Source organism: Pleurodeles waltl, chromosome 1_1 (genome assembly GCF_031143425.1).
Source record: "Pleurodeles waltl isolate 20211129_DDA chromosome 1_1, aPleWal1.hap1.20221129, whole genome shotgun sequence".
Classification (NCBI taxonomy): Eukaryota; Metazoa; Chordata; class Amphibia; order Caudata; family Salamandridae; genus Pleurodeles; species Pleurodeles waltl.
Window position 1 is genome coordinate 836250884 of NC_090436.1, and position 21292 is coordinate 836272175.

Here is a 21292-nt window from a genome sequence, read left to right on the forward strand (position 1 = left end):
CTCCATCCCTTTGAAGTTAATGTAGTTCTTCTAATATCCACAGCTGCCTTATCTGAGCTGATATGTATCACGTGCTCCACCTAAAGTCCATCCTCTCATCTGGCCTAATCTATTGTTATGCTCTAAAAGCAGTTTTCAGACCCCATTAAGGACAATCATGAGCTGGACAGCTGCTGGGAAGCTGATGCAAATTAGTCTCCAGGAATGTTAGAGAGAGGAAATCTAACTTCATCAATGAATTGGGCTGCTAAACAAATATGAAATCAGTCTATGAATTACTATTTTAGCCATTTCCTTTCAAAAGGTATATATTAAAATTTATATTCTATACTTTGATAATTTCTAGTATCCAATCAAAGCCCTATCAGTGAAAACGGCTTTTGGGGGATAATACCTGGAGCAACATGCCAAATGTAATTTCTCACATATTTCACTTTTAAATATCAGACACCCTACCTTGTGGGCAATGCTTACATTCGGCTCATTGAGCATTAAAAATGATACAGTAGTTCTTCCTGGCTGGACAAAGGTTAGATAAGGTGTTAATGTGTTGTAGATTTCTATTTAATCTCCCTTCCTGATTCTGCACAATCCTCACAGATATAATTGGAATTTGGTCTCTATAAACAAACTAATATGCTGAAAGCCTGGTTCTTGGGATATTAAGCAAAGTTGAAGGATGCCCCTTCAGGGTCTCTTAAAGAATTGGTAGGTCGAGGTATCCAAGACAAACAATTCTTGTGGGAAGCCTATTTGTGGCTTTTGAGGCCCGAAACATCTTTAAACAAAATCTACCCGAAAAGCTCACTGCAACATTGTTGGTTAAAATGGCCAAAATTCAATCTGGAATTGAGGAGAAAAGAGATCTTTCGCGAAAAGCCCATGCCCATCTATGTGAGACTTTGTATCAAGATTGGGGGAAAGCATTATATCTAGCCAGCCCCATGAAATTGGCATTTAAAAAAGGATTTTCGAGGCTGGGATGTGGCTTAATTCCCCTAAAAGTCTACAAGTTTGGGTGCTTAACCTGGTCAGTGGAACAGAACTGCCATGTATGTAATTACAAGAAGGAAAGTTTAACTCACGTGATATGCATGTGTCCAGCCCTAAAGAGTTTAAGATGTTATTGGTTGAAACCACTGTCCCGCAAACTTGACGTAACACTCTGCAACATGCCCATAGCCGCATGTTTGAGTAGTGTGGATGTGCAACTATCAGTCAGATGTATGACATTTCTCAGAGAAGCACTGAAGTTACTGAATCCATTGTCAGAAAGCCGCTAAAATGGAAACTTCATGATTCCATACTTCGTTTGAATGTTCCCCACCTATGGCAAGCAGATGTGGGCGTGATGGGCCTGTATGTGGTGGTAACTCACTGCAGACCTACACTGACTGCTCGTCTCCACAATTTTTTTTTTGCACTTTACCTCAAAAATCTGAATGCTAGAAATAATTTCAAAACACAGTTCAGCATGTTATCATATGAGAATGTGGACTTTTTAAAATTGTAAATCTGTATCTCAGTAATTGGTTTTGCAGCAGAAATGCTCTCTAGGTTGCACCTCACTTGGCACTTTTCAATTTTAATCTGCATAGGTCTGTTTTAGATTATTTGTCCATTATCCTAAAAGAACTGGACTATTAGAGTACAGTTAAAATGGATTTCCGCCATTGTGTTGTACTTTCATTTTATCTTGTACAAATTTTTAATTTGTTGTAGGGTTCACTGGAGGGATGCCCTTTAGTAATTACTGCATTTGCTTTTTTCTCTATTTTATGCTGCTGGGGTCTGTCTTGGTACATTTCTCTGTTATTCTAAAAGGATCTAGATGATCAGAGTTCAGTTATAAGGATTGCTCATCCTATCATATTTTGATTTCGATTGAACTTTAAATTCAATTCTTGTCATTGGTTTTGTTACAAAGACATTTGTCAGTTTATATTGCATTATGCTCCTTTTTGACTCTATTATGGTTAGGTCTGTTTTAGATCATAGGTACTTCACTGTAAAAAACACAGACCACCATAGCACACCCAAAAGGGACATCTCACTGCACCTGCATTTTATTTTATTTAAGCCCTGATATTAGTATCTCAGTCTCCAGCTCTGCCGTAAACATTGAATTAGTTTTGGCATCTGAAGATGCATTCATTTATTGTTTGTATCTGTTAGGCCAGTTGTAGCCATTTTTACTGTTTTTAATAGACACTGAGATTGTCTTTGGACCTGTGTCCTGGGTCAGGGTGTGTTTGAATTATTTTATTGCATCAGATTGCACCTTCTACTTTATTACATTATGGCCTCAATTGGCTGCACTGTCTTTTATGACAATAAACCAGTTGATCATGGCTTTTAGGGGCAGATGTATGTATGAAGTAACTAGATTACTTAGGGGGTCATTCCGACCCTGGCGGTCCATGACCGCCAGGGCGGAGGGCAGCGGAAGCACCGCCAACAGGCTGGCGGTGCTTCCTGGGCTATTCTGACCGCGGCGGTAAAGCCGCGGTCAGAAAAGGGGAACCGGCGGTTTCCCGCCGGTTTTCCCCTGGCCCAGGGAATCCTCCATGGCGGCGCTGCTTGCAGCACCGCCACGGGGATTCCGACCCCCTTCCCGCCAGCCTGTTTCTGGCGGTTGTCACCGCCAGAACCAGGATGGCGGGAACGGGTGTCGTGGGGCCCCCTCACAGGGCCCCATACAGATTTTCACTGTCTGCTTAGCAGACAGTGAAAATCGCGACGGGTGCCACTGCACCCATCGCACCCCTGCAACTCCGCCGGTTCCATTCGGAGCCGGCTTCCTCGTTGCAGGGGCTTTCCCGCTGGGCCGGCGGGCAGCCTTTTGGCGGTCGCCCGCCGGCCCAGCGGGAAAGTTGGAATGGCCGCCGCGGTCTTTTGACCGCGGGCCGGTCATTCGGCGGTAACCGCATGGCGGGCGGCGACCACCGCCCGCCGCGGTCAGAATGACCGCCTTAATGTCTTCTTAATTATGCTGTTGTTGTATACTAAGATGGTTTTAAATAACTGTAAACAATAAATATTTATCTTATCTTGTGGGTACCAAGGACTACTCATGGGGGACTTATTTATAATTAAAAGCAAGTAGGGTTTCCTATGTGTCAAAAAGGTTTATTTTGACAGGTTTGATAGCAAGTGTTTAGCCTGCTGTTGTCAAGCTACACATGCTAGGCCAGAGGCCATGTTTCACAGGCGGACCTGGTGATGGCAAAACCAGTGCTACAGTCCACAGGTGACATTTAACTTCCAGGACCTGGGTGCATCTTCTCCATCATGTACTAAGGGTCTACAGGCAAAGTAAATATGGCAATCAGGGGTAAGCCAATTTAACTATATATAAAGGTGGAGCAAAAGCACTTTACTCCTGTTAAGCGGGGATGGAGTACAGCAAGTTCTATATCCAACAAAAATAGGGTTCAGAAAAAGGCAAAACATCTGGGGTAACCATGTCGAAAAGGCAGATTTGCTACAATCACCATATTTAAGTCTCTGCTATTCATTCTGTCAATCTACTTATCAAAAATCAAGTACATTATTTTATGCCAAATGGTGGTTGAATGAGTTTATCCCTGAGGAATGACTTCTATTCATGGAATGCTTGAACTGTGGCCAGACATTTTTCTTTGTGGTTCTTCCACTTCCCATCCTGTCAAGTATAGAACATCAACCTATAACAGTACCTACCTAGAGAATCCAGCGAAAGCCAAATGTGTCAATTGTGATTTGGTGGTTTACTTGTCAGGGGTTTGATGGAGGTCATTATTACTCTGCTCAGTTTAAGCCATTAATTTTGGGGTAGATCCACATCCCTGCAACTGTGAATATTGTTGTCAAACTAATTATGTTTCCTTTATGAAAGAAAACAACTGACAGCATTCCTTTAGCATTGGCTGTATTTGTGCCTGAATCAGGCACCTGACACCATAATGTACTGTGCTAATATACAGGTTTTGGAAAGTAACCTCTTTTTGACATGTTACCCCCGATTTCTCCCTGATGTCAGTGTGTTTTTGACTGTGCCACTGGGATCCTGCTAGCCAGGACCCCAGTGCTTATGGTTGATGGCCTGCTTGTCAATATGTTTCACTGTTTCTAAATTGTCACTGGAGTCCTGCTAATCAGAACTCCAGTGCTCATGCTCTCTCTCTTTCTAAATTTGTCACTACAGTTTAGTGACTCCATATTTCACTCCAAATCAGCACACTGGACACCCCCTTGTAAGTCCCTAGTATATGGTTCATAGATACCCAGAGCATTGGTGTTCCAGGGAATCGTATGGGCTGCAGCATTTCTTTTGCCACCCATAGCCGAAGGAGCCCATCTCTGAGTTGGAGGAAACTGTCCAAAATCTTAAGAAAGAGGTGACCCACTTGCCATTGACTTCCAAGACTCTTACTGACCGAGTTGAGGATGCCAAAAATAGGGTGCACAGGAGCACACTCCATTTCGTTGGATTCCAGGAGAGGGAGGAGGGACGAGCCCCAGAGGTATTGCTGGAGCAATGGGTGAAATTGTAGATTGACAGCGAGGCTCTTTCTGCATGTTGATTATTCAGAGGGTACATGTTATTGGCTTGGGAACCCCCAGGAGCCCCTCCCTGGCCCGTGATCACTGAGTTCCTTATTTACTGTGATAGGGATGCTATCTTGAAAGGTGCAGGGCCGAAGAAGCATCACCTGAGTGATGATTTTTCCAGACTATATTCGTCAAGTGCAAGCCCAACAAAATCATGTGAGCAGGTTAAACAAATGCCAAGAGCTATGGGTTTGCAATATATGCTTTTCTTCCTGGTGCAGCTGTGAGTGATTCACAATGGCAGGTATCACTTCTTTGACACGCTGGAAGGGGCCTGGGACTAGTTGACAGAACAAGGACTCTTGTAACCATCCCAGCCTCCCCTTTGACTGTATCATTTGGGACCTTGTACTCAGGAGGCCCCTGGTGGCAGCCATCAAGGCCCTAGAAGCTGGAAACTGTCCCATAAGGGACACCGAGACACTCAAACATATTGAAGACACCCTCCTCGCCGCCGAACACATACACTTCCAGATCCACACCGACCCCAGAACCACCCTCAGAAGAACTCTCGTCTACAGGCCCCCGGGCCCACGCACCCAATTCAGCGAAACCATCACCGATTTCATCAGCCCGCACGCCCTAGCCTCACCAGACTACATCCTCCTCGGGGACCTGAACTTCCACCTGGAGAAAAACAACGACAACAACACCGCCACCCTGCTCGCCAACCTCGCCAACCTCGGACTCAAGCAACTGGTGAACACCCCCACCCACACCGCTGGCCACACGCTCGACCCCATCTTCTCTGCCAGCAACCACATATCCTTCAGCCACTCCTCTGAACTACACTGGACCGACCACAGATGCGTCCACTTCACCTTCAAACGGGAGACCCACCACCATTGCACACAACCAATCCCCCGCAGACTCTAGAGATCTCCACAGAGCAGCTCCTCTCAACACTGAACCAAAACCCACCAGCCATCACCACCGACGCCAACAACACAGCCCTCAGCCTCACACAATGGATCACCAACTGTGCCGAAAACCTCGCTCCACTTAAAAGCCACCCAAGCGGGACCAGCATCAGGAAACCCCTGTGGTTCACGGACGCCCTCAAAGAATCCAAGAAATCCTGCCGTACCCTCGAAAAAACCTGGCGCAGAGAACGCACCGAAGAAAACATGTCAGCCCTCAAGATCGCCACCCGTGAACACCACCAGCTGATATGCTTCACCAAAAGGACATCATTCAAAGAGAGACTAGACAACAACACCCACAACAGCAAAGAACTCTTCAACATCGTCAAAGAGCTCTCCAACCCCAGCGCCAGCTCCAACGTCATCACGCCCTCACAAGAACTCTGCAACTCCCTCGCTACTTTCTTCCATCGAAAGATCGCAGACCTACACGACAGCTTCAGACCCCAGACCTCGCCGCCCACCACCGAACCAACAGCCCCCACCACTATCCTCAACGCCTGGACCCCCATCAGCTCTGAAGAGACCAGAATCACCATGAACACCATCCACTCCGGCTCCCCCTCGGACCCGTGCCCCCATCACATCTTCAACAAAGCCGACTCCTTCATCGCCCCCTATCTCCGGAGCATCATCAACAGCTTGTTCTCATCGGCCACCTTCCCCGAGAGCTGGGAACACGCGGAAGTCAGCGCCCTCCTGAAAAAAAAACACGGCTGACCCCAACGACCTGAAGAACTTCCGCCCCATCTCTCTCCTCCTCTTCCCGGCCAAGGTCATCAAGTAGACCGTCAACAAGCAGCTGACCAACTTTCTTGAAGCTAACAACTCGCTCGACCCTTCCCAATCAGGATTTCGAGCCAACTATAGCACGGAAACCTCCCTCATCGCAGTCACCGACGACATCAGAACTCTGATGTACAACGGAGAAACAACCGCCCTCATACTCCTGGACCTCTCGGCTGCCTTCGACACCGTGTGCCATCGCACCCTAATAACCCACCTCCGCTCCACTGGAATCCTAGGACAGGCCCTTGACTGGATCATCTTGTTCCTCTCTGACAGAACCCAAAGAGTCTACCTCCCGCCCTTCCGCTCAGAACCCACCGAGATCATCTGCGGCATACCCCAAGGTTCATCGCTCAGCCCAACCCTCTTCAATGTCTACAAGAGCCCCCTCAACGACATCGCTTGCAAACACAACATCAATATCATCTCCTATGCTGACGACACCCAGCTGATACTCTCCCTCACTAAAGACCCTACCACCGCCAAAATCAACCTACAGGAGGGAATGAAAGACGTCGCGGAATGGATGAAGCTCAGCCCCCTGAAGCTGAACTCAGACAAGACAGAGGTCCTCATCCTCGGACATTTCCCTTCCGCCTGGGACGACTCATGGTGGCCCACGGCTCAGCGCACCGCACCAACCCCCTCGGACCACGCACGCAACCTCGGATTCATCCTGGACCCCCTCCTCACTATGACCAAGCAAGTCAACGCTGTCTCGTCATCATGCTTCCACACACTTCGCATGCTCCGAAAAATCTTCCGATGTATCCCCGCCGAAACCAGAAAGACAGTTACCCATGCCCTCGTCACAAGCCGTCTGGACTACGGAAACACCCTATACGCAGGGACCACCGCAAAGCTACAGAAACGTCTTCAACGCATACAGAACGCCTCCGCACCCCTCATCCTCGACATACCGCGCCACAGCCACATATCCGCCCTCCTGAAACACCTGCACTGGCTCCCCGTCAACAAGAGGATCACCTTCCGGCTCCTCACCCACGCACACAAAGCTCTCCACAACATGGGCCCGAATACCTCAACAGCCGCCTCTCGTTCTACATGCCCACCCGTCAGCTTCGCTCAGCCAGCCTCGCCCTCGCCACCGTCCCACGTATCCGCAGAACCACCGCAGGAGGTAAATCCTTCATCTACCTGGCAGCCACAGCATGGAACTCCCTCCCGCTCACCTAAGAACTACCCAGGACCATCTCGCCTTCAGGAAGCGCCTCAAGACATAGCTTTTTGAGCAGCAGTAACCCCCCCCCCAGCGCCTTGAGACCCTCTCGGGTGAGTCGTGCGCTCTATAAATGCATTGATTGATTGATTGATTGATTATTTGGGCTTGGAAGGGGAGGATATGGGGCGCAGGCCTTGCCGAGAGTTGGGGCCATCGGAGGGGCAGCCCCCCTGCCGGGGCATAGTAATTACTTCACTGATAGAGGAGAAATGGTTTGCTTTGTTTGCTAGTTGAGGATTTTGCATGCCAGCACCACTGCATCCTTTTTTTAGCCATCAAGGGCCAAGATACCAGGAGAGATGCCCAGAGAGAGATTCATGTTACCACCTAGTTGCAAGGTGGCAACCCCGTTTGGGCGACAGATGCTTCTACAGGGGAGAAGTATAGGGAGTGAACAGTTGGTGGAAGGGAAGAGGTTTTATTTGTTCTGCTGATCGTTTTTTTCTCTTTCAGAATAATCACCGCATTGTATAAACCCTGCACTGTCATACACATAGGATCACCTCTCCAAATCCTAGCGAAGAGGGGGCTAATAAGCAGAGGCCACAGTCCCATTACCCTGTACACAATTCAGTTAATGGCCCAAGATGACAACCTTCACAGTGATAACATGGAATAGAAATAGTCCCCTTCTCAGGGTTAAGAGAGGTGCGGTTCTCCACTTTCTTCTCTGGCATGCTCCCCATATTGCAATGCTCTAGAAGACTCATCTCCTGGACAATAGCTGCCCGTTCTTGGCCCAGTATGCTTACAACAAAGTATATCATGCAGGTTTTAACAAAGGTTCTAGGTATTTTGTCCATACACTATTTTGTCTAAATACTAAAAGCTTGCTGTCAAAAATTGCTTCAATGCACATACTAAATAAGTGTTTTCTGTATTCTCTAGGGATGCTCAGCTTTTTGTTGAAAAATTTGAAGGTGCCCTCGGTAAAGGGAAGGGGAAACAGTTTTATGCGTACAAAGTGATGATGATGAAAGTAAGTGAATTTCTTTTCCTTTTACAATATTTCTTTTACGCATTATGGTGTGCAGTCAGTGAGTTTCTTTTCAAATTTTCCCAACGACACTCTTTAGATTGGTGTTGTCTATTGCAAGTGGGATTATGCAATAATCAAGGACCAAATTATGCGACAGTGTAACTAAATTATGGGGCAAAAAAAAGCAAGTTGTGGGGTGTAACTCAACCCATTTTGTTATAGCATTAATTCATCATTTTGTAATGTATACACATTTACCACTGTTTGTTCAAAGGTTTCTACTCATTTGATCTTGCCAATATATAAGAAATCATTCTGTCAATTAGGTGTACGTTATATGACTCGACTGCTTTTATTGCCAGATATTATGGGAATCAAAGAACGTTTGAAAGGTTTAGCCCTCCTTCTGCACTTGGCTGGTTTCACTAATAGGCCCAAAGTGACTTAAAATATAAATTGATACACTCAAATCAATCTACTTTCTAAGTTGCTATCTTAATACGTAGTTCAATTTAGACCAGTTTACAACAAAAATTAACTGCTTCCATATACCATATAACAAACACATAGGGGCCTGATTTAGAACTCAAAAGACAGGTTACCCATCACAACGGTGACATAAATCCGGTCCACTGAAATCTAAATCCCATTATGTCCTATGAGATTTAGGAGCAGATTTAAGAAATGTGGCACAGCACTTAGTGCAGCGCCACTTTCCTTGCACCCTCCTAGTGCCTCCCTAACGCCACCATGTGTGTGCCGTATTTAAAATACGGTGCACATGACGCAGGGTAGGGGGTAATAGCGTCATTTTGTTGAAACTATTGAGGTACTCTGCAGGAGTAACACCAACATTTTGGCGCTACTCCTGAAGAGTATATAGGGGGCCATTGTAGATAATGGTATGCCCCTTTTTAACACTTGCTCTGAGCAGGTATTAAAAGTGCCATAAAAAATGGTACAAGAAAATCTCTTGCATTTCCATGCGCCACTTTTTTGGCCCCCCCTAATGGTGCAGGCATAATGTGGCGCAAGGGTCTACAAAGTGTAAATATGGTGCAGGGAAAATGACACTTTAGCGCCACCTTAGCGTAAAAAAATGACGCTATGGCGGAGCTAAGGTGGCGCTAGAGGCTTTTAAATGTGCCCCTTAGATTTTAGCGGACGGGATATCGTCACCACTGTGACAGAATAACCCGTCTGCCTAGTTCTAAATCAGGCCCATAGCTACAAAACAGCGTTTGCCTTCACACAGTGAGACTGCATTAATGGTTGTGATAACCTGAGTAAGAACAGATTTCAGAAGAGGAGGATGGAGGAAGTGGTGGTGGGTAGTGTGCTCTGCTGTGCGCTAGTGACCTGCCGACAGTTTTCTCCTCACATGAGTCCATATTGGATATGCGTTTAATGATACCATTCTTAAAAAACTGTTATTAAATAGTTTTAGCACAATATTTCTATAAACCTCCAAAATTGGAGAGCCAACAAAGACTATGAAGATCATACGAAAACAAAAAGACTAACAAAACAAATGGCACTTTAGGTACTGGAAAAAGTCTAAAGTTAAAAGGTGCAGAACTGCATTTACTAAATGGGAATGATAACATTCCAACATGCCATAGGGAGAAAATCAAGATTGATGCAGTTATGATTATAGTGAAAACAGCAAGGAAGAATTTGCTGAAAAAATGAACTTATTAAATGGACAACAACAAAAACGTATCTGAATGAATAAAACTGAAGAAAATCAACCCAATTTATCTAGTACGGAAATAGAATAATTTCGATTTTTGTGGTTCAAACTACTTACTAGATGAGAAAAAATGTTTAATGTGCATTTCCACAAAATTGCATGTACACTGTAGGGTTCTCCATTACAGGAAATATCTGCTCCATGCTACAGCACGTCTGTGGTGGAGAAATTATCTCTTAGGTAATAGCAATTACCGTTGCCATGCCATGGTTAATTCCTCTGGTGGATAATTTTCAGGTAGAAACAAAACAATTGAAAAATGTACAGTACCATAGCTTTCCAGAGGAATTTCACCCTTTTACATTTTACTATGCTCAAAATCGGTTTCTAGTTGTTTGAGATATAGATGACCTTGGAGGGCTTTGATGGACAATGGAAGTTTGGGGATGATTTATTAAAATGGAGGAGTTCAGGAACTTCTGGGCATAACACTGGAAAAGACGGATTTGAAGGGCCCTTTCGTAACATACCCACTGGATGCACGTGGTCATAATAAAGAACTCTATGTAAAACAGAACAATAGTTTCTCGGAGATTTTATTTCACATTTTAGTAAAGACCCTTATATTAACTTAACAAGCATGTTGAGTGACATTTTTTATTTTGTAGCCATGTCTTGCATTGGTCATAGAGTGCACTGTCCAATTGCCGCCCACATATGCATATTACAGCATTCGCATTTAGGCTGAGCTGCTTCTTTTTATTTTATACTCAAGAAGTTTATGAACTATTGGAATAGAGGTTCCTTTGAAGTATGCATCCTTTGCACCACAAAAAATTATCAGTTCTTTGTGAAGATTTGTAAAATACAACACTGGCATATGTTCACTGGACCCGCACATTTTTGCCTACATCTCACATCACCTCCTTTTTTTTCACCCCTATTCTTAGTAAAAAGACTACATACATCTTTCAGAGTGTGGTTTTAGGAGACTGTTTTTAATCTGTTTGTGTGATTTAAATTGTGCTTAAAAGCTGTCTGCCCCCCCTGTATTTTTGCCTTAAAAAAAGCCCGATTTTAGAGTGTGCGCCCAGAACTATTGCAGTGTTTGTCTCTTAAACAATCTACCCCTTACCTGGAAAGTAGACTCTGCTAGCTTGGAAGTGTGGATTCAGCCTGTCTGTATCCAAGGAGATACTGAATAGAGCAGCAGTAGCCTCCCCCCAGGCCACAGGGACTGGACTTAGCTCATTGGCTCCCTGAGTCTCTGCTGCACCTGAGACCCGCCCCCCCCCCCCACCTGCTCTGGCTCCTTAAGTTTGTGGAGGGAAGGCCAAAGACAGGCACCTCCATTTTGTGTTCCTGTTTGCATCTCCCCTGTGTCCTGATACAGCCCAGTGTTCAAGGATTGCAAAAAGACCTAGGTAAGGAGCCCAAAGATTTTTTCTAGTTAAATAGTATTAATTGTTCAAAAAGTGTTTGTTTTACTGTGGACTCTCTGTGTTTTCAGGCAGCCTGGCCTCTTTTAAAGTGGTGTTTGTTTAAAAATCGTTTTTGCCGTGACTGTGTGAATTCCCTTGCTAGTTTGTGGCTGCCCCCCCCCCCTATGCCCCCCTCTGCCCCCCTTTTCTTTCAACCCTATTCTTAGTAAAAAGACTACATACATCTTTCAGAGTGTCGTTTTAGGAGACTGTTTTTAATCTGTTTGTGTGATTTAAATTGTGCTTAAAAGCTGTCTGCCCTCCTGTATTTTTGCCTTAAAAAAAGCCCGATTTTAGAGTGTGCGCCCAGAACTATTGCAGTGTTTGTCTCTTAAACAATCTCCCCTTACCTGGAAAGTAGACTCTTCCCCCCCTCTGCCCCCCTTTTTTTTCACCCCTATTCTTAGTAAAAAGGCTACATACATCTTTCAGAGTGTGGTTTTAGGAGACTGTTTTTAATCTGTTTGTGTGATTTAAATTGTGCTTAAAAGCTGTCTGCCCCCCTGTATTTTTACCTTAAAACGCCCGATTTTAGAGTGTGCGCCCAGAACTATTGCAGTGTTTGTCTCTTAAACAATCTCCCCCTTACCTGGAAAGTAGACTCTGCTAGCTTGGAAGTGTGGATTCAGCCTGTCTGTATCCAAGGAGATACTGAATAGAGCAGCAGTAGCCTTCCCCCAGGCCACAGGGACTGGAGTTTAGTTAACTTGCTCCTTATATAGGTTCCTCGTGGTAGTTGCATATGCTGTTGTGATTGGTTTTTGGGAGATGGTGTTTCATTGGTTGGTAGCTCCAGGGATGCAGTTATGATTGGTGGATAGGGCTGGGATTCTGATTGGCTGTTGGTTCTATGGCTGTGATTGGTGGATAGGGCTGGGATTCTGATTGGCTGTTTGTTCTAGGGCTGTGATTGGTGGATAGGGTTAGGATTCTGATTGGCTGTTGGTTTTAGGGCTGTGATTGGTGGATAGGACTGGGATTCTGATTGGCTGTTGGTTCTAGGGCTGTGATTGGTGGATAGGACTGGGATTCTGATTGGCTGTTGGTTCTAGGGCTGTGATTGGTGGATAGGACTGGGATTCTGATTGGCTGTTGGTTTTAGGGCTGGGGCTGTGATTGGGGGTCAGGAAATAGGGCTGTGACTGGTGAATAGGGCTGGGTCTTCAATTAGTTGGCTAAATCAGGGTTTAAAATAGGATTGGCTAGGGTTAGGAAGAGCTTCTTATTGGCTGATAGGGCTATAAAAGACCAGAATTCAGGGCGTCTCAGCCCGGGCGTCGAGGCAAAGGGCGGAGAGGACAAGGGCAGCTGTCTGTTTGGGCCTGTTCGGGACAGGTAGGGACTAGGGACTAGGGCCAGAATTGCTGCCCAATTCATATTTCCCCAGAAATGGTTTCCACCCCAACACATCCCTCAACATGCAAATGCATTATCTGCAAAGATATCCAAGTCATGCATCACAAACTGACCACAGACAGATTGCATTGCCCCACCACCCAACACAATACCCTACATACAACACATGTGCACATACCCCCCATAACTACTACAGTCAAACACCTTCATTCTCACAGCAAACACTACTCTGTCCCCTCCCACTAACACTACCTGCCACCACCCACACAATACAAAACTACAACATACAATTCTCTCAGTTTCAGTCTCCCAGATACACACTCTCTGCTCATACTAACCAAAAACACGATCCGCTGTTCACTCCACACAGACCGCCTGTCTTCATAACAATGCCCAAACCCTGCCTTCAAACACATCATCTACAATCACTCTTCCCCTCTCCTCACCAATTACACACAACCATACAATCCCCACATTTCACTCCACCACACATATTACCCCTTCCGGTCATCTCAATTAATACTTATTTCCCTGACACACACCCATCACCTCTTACACACTTCATACATTCACCTCCAAAACACATCAACACCCCATCTAACACTCAAATTCCACTTAGCAGCACTAACTCACATACAAATCCCTCACCAAAAACAACTACACCAATAGCCCCTCTCATTCTTCCACAAAAACAATACCGACCACAAACATCAGCACATCAAAGCAACACAAACTTACATTACACTCATCGTCATAACCACTCCCACCCCCAGGACTACACAAAGGACATCCTATCTCCACCCCTACCCCCCACTCTTCACAAACACCTACCACAAGTACCCCATCCCAGCAACCTTCATTCACTCGCCTCTCCTCCATTGCACAATTTAGGGCCTTACATCATGATCCACATGCTCCTCCACCACCCCTAACCCATACTCCATCCACACTAAACAAACGCAAACAAAATAAAAAACATGCCACTCATAGCAATCTTGCATCCCCTTGTTTGTTACATAATAAAACTACCCTACAAAAACACTACACTCCTCATGGCTCTCTCAGCCACCAAGTTCACCACCCACACACACAGACCCAACAAAATGCCTCCTTAATCTGCTGGAAGAGGAACACTATGTTGAAAAGCAAGACTATTGTGAGCCTCAAACAGTTATCACAACTAGCAACACTCCTGCTTCAAGCTCACATTATACTACTTACCCTTCTACTAAACAAAACAACACTACCACTAACACACCCTATCTAAACTGCCAGCTCATAAATGCTCGATCACTCTCAAAAAACAAGCACCACATCTACGACCTGCTCACAGACACACAACCTGACTTACTATTCATTACGGAATCCTGGTTGGGAGATGACATGGCACCAGTGTTGCACGAAGCCCTTCCTCCAGGCTATCAAACCATCACACAAAACCGTATAGGCAAGAGAGGAGGTGGACTTGCTATTATATTCAAACAGGCAATAAACCTCAGTAAAACAGACAACATCTCCATACAAGGTTGTGAAGCCCTCCTTACCAGATGCCACCCTACTCCAACTTCCTCCTGTAACTTTCTCCTCATTTACAGACCTCCACCTAACAACTCCACTTTCCCTGATGCTTTTCTTGACACTGTCTCAAACCTTATTACACTATACTCCAATCTATGCATTCTTGGGGATCTAAACATTTGGTTTGACAAACCCAATATGCCCCATCCAAAAGCTATCAACACTGGCCTACTCTCATTGAACCTACATCAGATTGTACACAATCCCACACACATCGCTGGTCACATCCTAGATGTCATTTTTGCTAAGCCTGAACTCGTTACTATTCATAGCATCACACCAACCACCTGGCCAGACCACCATCTGATAACTTTCCGACAGACAACTCCACAAATCAACACACCCCACAACCACTTACATACATACACCTATCGACCATGGAGCAAACTCAATTTGGATCACTTAGAAACACAACTAACAGCAAACACAGATCTAGATACAATCAATTCTGTACCAAAACTTTATGAGTGGCTACAGGAAGCTTTTGATGTCCTAATACCACTCAGAAAAACTAAACATGACAAAAGAAAACCAACACCTTGGAGAAACACAGAACTTAAAAAGATAAAGCAACAAATCAGAAAGTTGCAGCGGACCTGGCTCAAAACAAACAACAGTCAAGACAAACTGCAGCTACACAAACTTAACAGGATATACAAATCATCAATCAAAAAAGCTAAAAAAAGATACTACTCAGACCGAATTCTAAATGCTCAATCTACAACCAAGGAATTTTATAAAATTCTCAATGAATTTCGAAAACCCACATGCATGGAAGGAAGTCATCCCACCACTCAAGATTTCACAAACAAATTGGCAACTCACTACACAACCAAGGCAGACACATTGGACTCCTATTTAAAACAGAAGAAAACCATCAGCACCAACCCCTTTACTAAAATACCCTTTAAGAATAAACCATCCCAACCTCTACAGTCTTTCAAACAAATATCCCAGGATGAATTTATGGATTTGGTCAAAGCAAGCAGACCTTCTGGTTGCCCTTCTGACCCTTGCCCACCACAAATCTTCAAGAACATCCTGCTATCTACTTCTGCTGCCACACCTGTAAGAAGAATCATCAACAACTCTTTAACTTCAGGAACTTTTCCTACAGACCTGAAAAAGGCATACATACGACCATTATTAAAGAAAACAAACCTAGACCCGCAAGACCCCAACAACTACAGACCTATCACAAATGGACCTTTCCTGAGCAAATTGATAGAAAGAGCAGCATTCGCCCAGATGTCACAATTCATTGAAGACAATTCTATACTTTCAGACTTCCAAACTGGATTCCGCCCAGGAAGAAGCACTGAATCGGCACTCATGGCAATCTGGGACGATCTTAAAAAATGGAAATGGAGTTGCTGCACTTCTTCTCTTGGACCTCTCAGCTGCCTTTGATACGGTTGACCATGACACCCTAACTCAAAGACTCCACGAAGCCGGCATACAAGGGATTGCTCTCGACTGGATTACTTCCTATCTCCAAAAAAGAGCGAATATCATCCACTCGCCCCCCTTCTCGTCCGAACCCTACCTCACAAAAACAGGGGTCCCCCAAGGGTCAATCATCTCACCTTTGCTTTTTAACATCTACATGATATCTTTACCAGAACTGATCAATGATTTCCATCTCACATGCTACAACTATGCAGATGACACACAGATACTCCTTCAATTGGAAGACCCCAAAAACATTGAAAACTCACAAATCTTCAGTTGCCTCAGAGCCGTTGATCAGTGGATGACCTGGAGCCATCTCAAACTAAATACCTCCAAAACAGAAATACTCATATGTGGTGACTGGAAAAATGATGACCCTCTGTGCGTCTGGCCTGAAGATCTCGGACCACCTCCTCAATTATCCAAGGAAGTGAAAAACCTAGGAATCACCATGGATTCCAAGCTAACTATGAATACCCAAGTAGACAAATTAGCACGCACAAGCTTCATCACCTTAAAGACTTTACGACGCATCTTCCCCCACCTCGGATTTCCACACAAGGTGCAAGCTACTATCTCACTTGTATTATCCAAACTGGATTATGCCAATAGCCTCTACCATGGATCATCTCTATCTGTTATGAAAAAACTACAACGTATCCAGAATTCCGCAGCCAGGCTACTACTACATATAAAGCCGCAAGCCCACATCTCCCCTGCCTTGAGAGCACTACACTGGTTACCCGTTGCCAGAAGATGCACTTTCAAGCTGCTTTGTATCACCCACAAAGCTATACATGGAACAGGACCGCTTTTTATCAGAAAGAAAATTACCAAATACATCCAACAAAGAACCCTCCGCTCAAGACTGGCACCCCGCCTTAGAACACCACCATACATGAAAAAGACTGTAGGTGGTACATCCTTCTCCGTCCAAGCAGCCAAACTTTGGAATTCATTACCCCCAACTATAAGAGCCACAGATAACTTTCTTGTTTTCAGAAAACTACTCAAGAGTTGGCTCTTTCCTTCATAACCACCTTTTTCAAACAACTATGAACTGCATATGCCTATGTGGATAAATATTTTTTCTGATTATATGTATATTTCTATTTATTAATAGTTTTCTTTGGAAAATATGTATTGCTACTGTCATAACAATAAAATACACACACACTCTTTTAAACCTGTCTGACTAAGTATTTTTTACCCATGATTCTAACTATGTATTGTATGTGCATATGTGTGTGTATTCATGTGTGTGTGTATAAATATATATATATCTATATATGTGTATGTATGTGTATATGTTGTTTCTGTGCTTGCCATGTTTGTGGATCATTGCATGGCTCCTGGTTTTTGGGTTGTTATACTAGATATCTATGAATTTCTGCTCTCATTTTTCATCACTCTTATGTCATGTCTCTATCAAACTATCCTCCATTCTCACTCTGACTCATCCCAAATCCCTTCAACCACTTTCATCTCCTAAATATCTCTACCTAAACTCTTCCCTCCACCTCCACATCTAACTCACCAAACCTCACTCTACCTCTGTGACCTCCCACACAACCCTACTAAATTCTCCTGCATTCATCTCACCCTGCTACTATGCTCTCCCTAACCCTTCCACATACTCTTCCCCCCTACACCCCCCTTTATTCATCCCAAGCCTTTGGATTGAGTAAATGAAGGATATACTCCCAATTAACACTTCTGGATTTCTTTCCTCCTCCACCCCTCCATTACTCCAGTCAATCTAACAAACAAACTCTCATATCCGCGGCTCAAATTAACTCATAATAATACTAAAACTGTACTCATTATTAAATGATACTAATCCATCACTAATTCTTGTTGGGTTCCGGAGTAGCGTGCTACTCATCGAAAAGCGCTTCGACGCCTCGTCATGGGTAGTAAGCGCTATATAAATACGATTACAATACAATACAATACAATACAATACAATAATGTCTGGAGGAAAAACTAAGAAAAGGCAGATATAAAGTCTGATTCCCCTTCTTTCCTGCAGGATTTGTCGAGCTTTTATTCATCCGTTCCTGGGTTGCTTGCACTGAAAGCTTCCAACTGTATTTATTAAAATGACCTGTTCTGGGACCCGCCTTTTAAATTTGGGGGCATATCTAAGAAAAATGGCGCTGCACACAGTGCAGCGCCACTTTTCTTGCGCCCCTTAGCATCTCCTAACGCCACCATGTGTGTGCCGTATTGAAAATATGGTGCACCATGGCGGTAGTTAGGGGACTAGCGTCAGAATTTTTTACGCTAGTCCGGCACTTTGCAGGGTTATCATCAAAAATTCTGACGCTAACCCTGCACTGCACACTGATTCCGATTGTAAGCAATGGAAGCCTCCTGAGCAGGCGTTAAAAGTGCCAAAAAATATGGCGCAAGGAAATCTTCTAGACAGGGAATGCCCCCTTTGCATACATTATGCCTGGCACAGGCAATTGGTTACAAAGTGGCGCAATGCATGCATTGCGCCACTTTGTAATTATGAAACAGCGTTTTTTGGCCTCGCTGGGCAACATTTGCGTAAAAAAGAATGACGCAAATGTGGGGCAAGGGGGAAGTAGGGGCTCTTAATTATGACCCTTGGTCCTTTCACCAATTGATGAAGAATGCCTTATATATTTGGTCCTTTCACCAATCAGAATTTGTCAGACAGTAAGGCTGAATTTTGAAAGCTGCTTCCACCATAGTTTGTTACGAATTGGTCCGGAGAGACCAAACTTATTAGAGTGCAAATATGGGATTTACTCATTAGCGGGGCGTCCACTGTACCTACATTGCTGATAATTCACTTCCATTATTAAACACCTCAGAAGTGTGAATATATAACTGTTTTAAACTCGCCTAATAATTTCAAACATTAGTCTTAGGTGCACATATTTTTATGCTTTTCTGCTATTTTTTCCGAGAAGGAGATTCTAACAGAGAAAAAAAATATTATTTTTCATTTATGTTCAGTTTTCTGTGTCAAAATTCAGCTTAAATATGTGCATAACACTGTATTTCTCCATACTATTTGTTTTCCATTTAGAAATGGATGAAGTTTCAACGAGATTTTGAAAATTTTAAGACCGCCTGCATTCCATGGGAAATGAAAATCAAGGAAATTGAAAGTAAGCACATAATATCTCACCAATAATTTTACTGCAAACGTTACATTGATATTATCAATGATGTTGTTAGAAATAGGGTTTCTGGTTGGCTAGGGTATGCACCTAAGCCAGACAGAACCCACCCACTCTAGTCAGGGAAAGGGAGTTACACGTCCAAGATAACCACTGCTCACCCTCTTGGTAGCTTGGCACGAGCAGTCAGGCCTATCCCAGAGGAAATGTGTAAAGCGTTTGCACAACACACACAACACATGTAACACACTATCTCCACCACAACGGAAACACAACACCAAGTAATATGAAAGTAAACTGTATTGTAGACAACGCAATTATTAGACCAAACACAACATGTCAGTAATATCCTGCTACCCAAGCAGTTGTCAGAGCGTTACACAATAGTTACTCTGCAGAACCAGCAGTAGTCACATATAACACACAGGTTACTTATTATTCTGCAACATAAGCAGTAGTCATGAATCGCATTAGTAGACAAATGCACTTGTCATAGAAATATCATAAATGCCCATATCAAGAACATCATAAAACCTATGGCAAGTCAGGAAAACATATTAGCATGTTATGCCCATAAAAGGAACATCAGCAAACATATATGAAACACCTCATAAAAATAGGCAGGTTAACATATAAACCATGAATGTCCATACAAGGGAACCTATGAAATATGTTTGTCCTTTAAAAGTACCTGTTTTTATGATGTAAGGCACTCCCAGTGCCATGAAGACCTAAAAGGGGGGCTCCCGGTCCTCCACTGTGTGAAAACGGGGGCCTTGCGATGATTTGGGGGGAGGTGGGTGGCACGCAACCCCTCTGGTATTTATAATGGGCCCCTCCTGGGGCCTGTGATCTCTGGGGGCCCCTGAGCCTCAACTGCCCTCCAGGGGGGGGGGCAGCACAATGACTGGGGACTACAAGGGGAGATTTGTAGGGCGGGAGGCCTCCGGCGAGGCTTCCGCCCCGCATGTGGTCTCCGAGAACAAAATCAGGGCCACAGGAGAGATCACGCTCCTAGCGCAGGGAACAGATGAGAGGAATTCCACCTTGCCCCCTGTGTCCTGCTTCCAGGGCTGCCCTGGGATCCAAAGGGGGACCTCTGATGAGGTCTTCCTTCCACTTAGGGCCGCCTGTGTGCACTCGCCCGTACCAAGTCTGGTGCGCAACTGTTGCAGCGATGATTGGGCCCAAGTAAGAGCCTTCTGAGGCCCTGAGGCTGCTCCTCATAGTGTACCTCACCCCTGGGGCACTAATAGGAGCACACTTGCTCCAATTTCCTTTTCTTCATGCCATGGGGGCACCCAGCAGCGCGTCTCCGGCGCGTGTGACCTTTACTACGCCCGGGTCACAGCAGTGAATTCCTGACAACGACAACGCCCTTTTCAAAGCGTTGGGGGCAATAAAAAGAGCCTGGGTCGCGGCGGTGATATCCACGGCTGCAGAGCGCTTCCAGAGTGCGAAGGGGACAGAAAGGAAAGCGCTCCCAAGGCGCTTCAGGCTAATTACACAGAGCTTTCTCCAAGCGCTCAATATAGACAGAGAAGAGCGCCCTCCAGGCACTATATGATGAAAGGAAGCACTCCTCGTGCTTTATGCAGTTGCATGGGTAAGGGGTTACGGCACCCTGCCCCTGGGGAACAAAGTCAAGGAAAAGGGAGCACAGGTGGCAGTGTCCAGCAGCAGGCCAGCATAAGGGGGGTGCAGGCAGTTCCTTACAATGACTAAGCAGGTGACAGGTCAATGCAGCAGCAGCAGTCCATGGCGGTTCCTGGTGAGTCCTTCCAGCATTCTGTGTCCTGTTCCAAGATGTATCCAGTATCTTCAATTTGTGGGGAAAACTCTCCTGTACTTATACTCAGTTTTACAGTGTGTTTACAAAGAAAGGGGAGAGGAGGTTCCAACCAGTTACAACTGATTCTGGGAGTGCCCCCTCGCTCCTCCAGCACAGGCTTCAAACATCAGTTGGGGGTAAACAACCCTATTGTGTGAGGCCAGGGCACAGCCTTTACAGATGCAGGTGTGCCTGCCTCTCCCTTCTCTTAGCCCA

General features: G+C 44.9%; 1 protein-coding gene across 1 annotated transcript in view; it reads left to right on the top strand.

Annotated features, from left to right (window-relative positions):
- TMC1 (transmembrane channel like 1) overlaps positions 1 to 21292 on the top strand; it is a 372520-nt gene that overhangs the window by 98905 nt on the left and 252323 nt on the right. Inside the window, exons 4-5 of the mRNA XM_069242288.1 lie at positions 8437 to 8527; positions 19152 to 19233. Of these exons, the coding sequence (XP_069098389.1) occupies positions 8437 to 8527; positions 19152 to 19233 (173 nt within the window). The remainder of the gene's footprint in view (positions 1 to 8436; positions 8528 to 19151; positions 19234 to 21292) is intronic.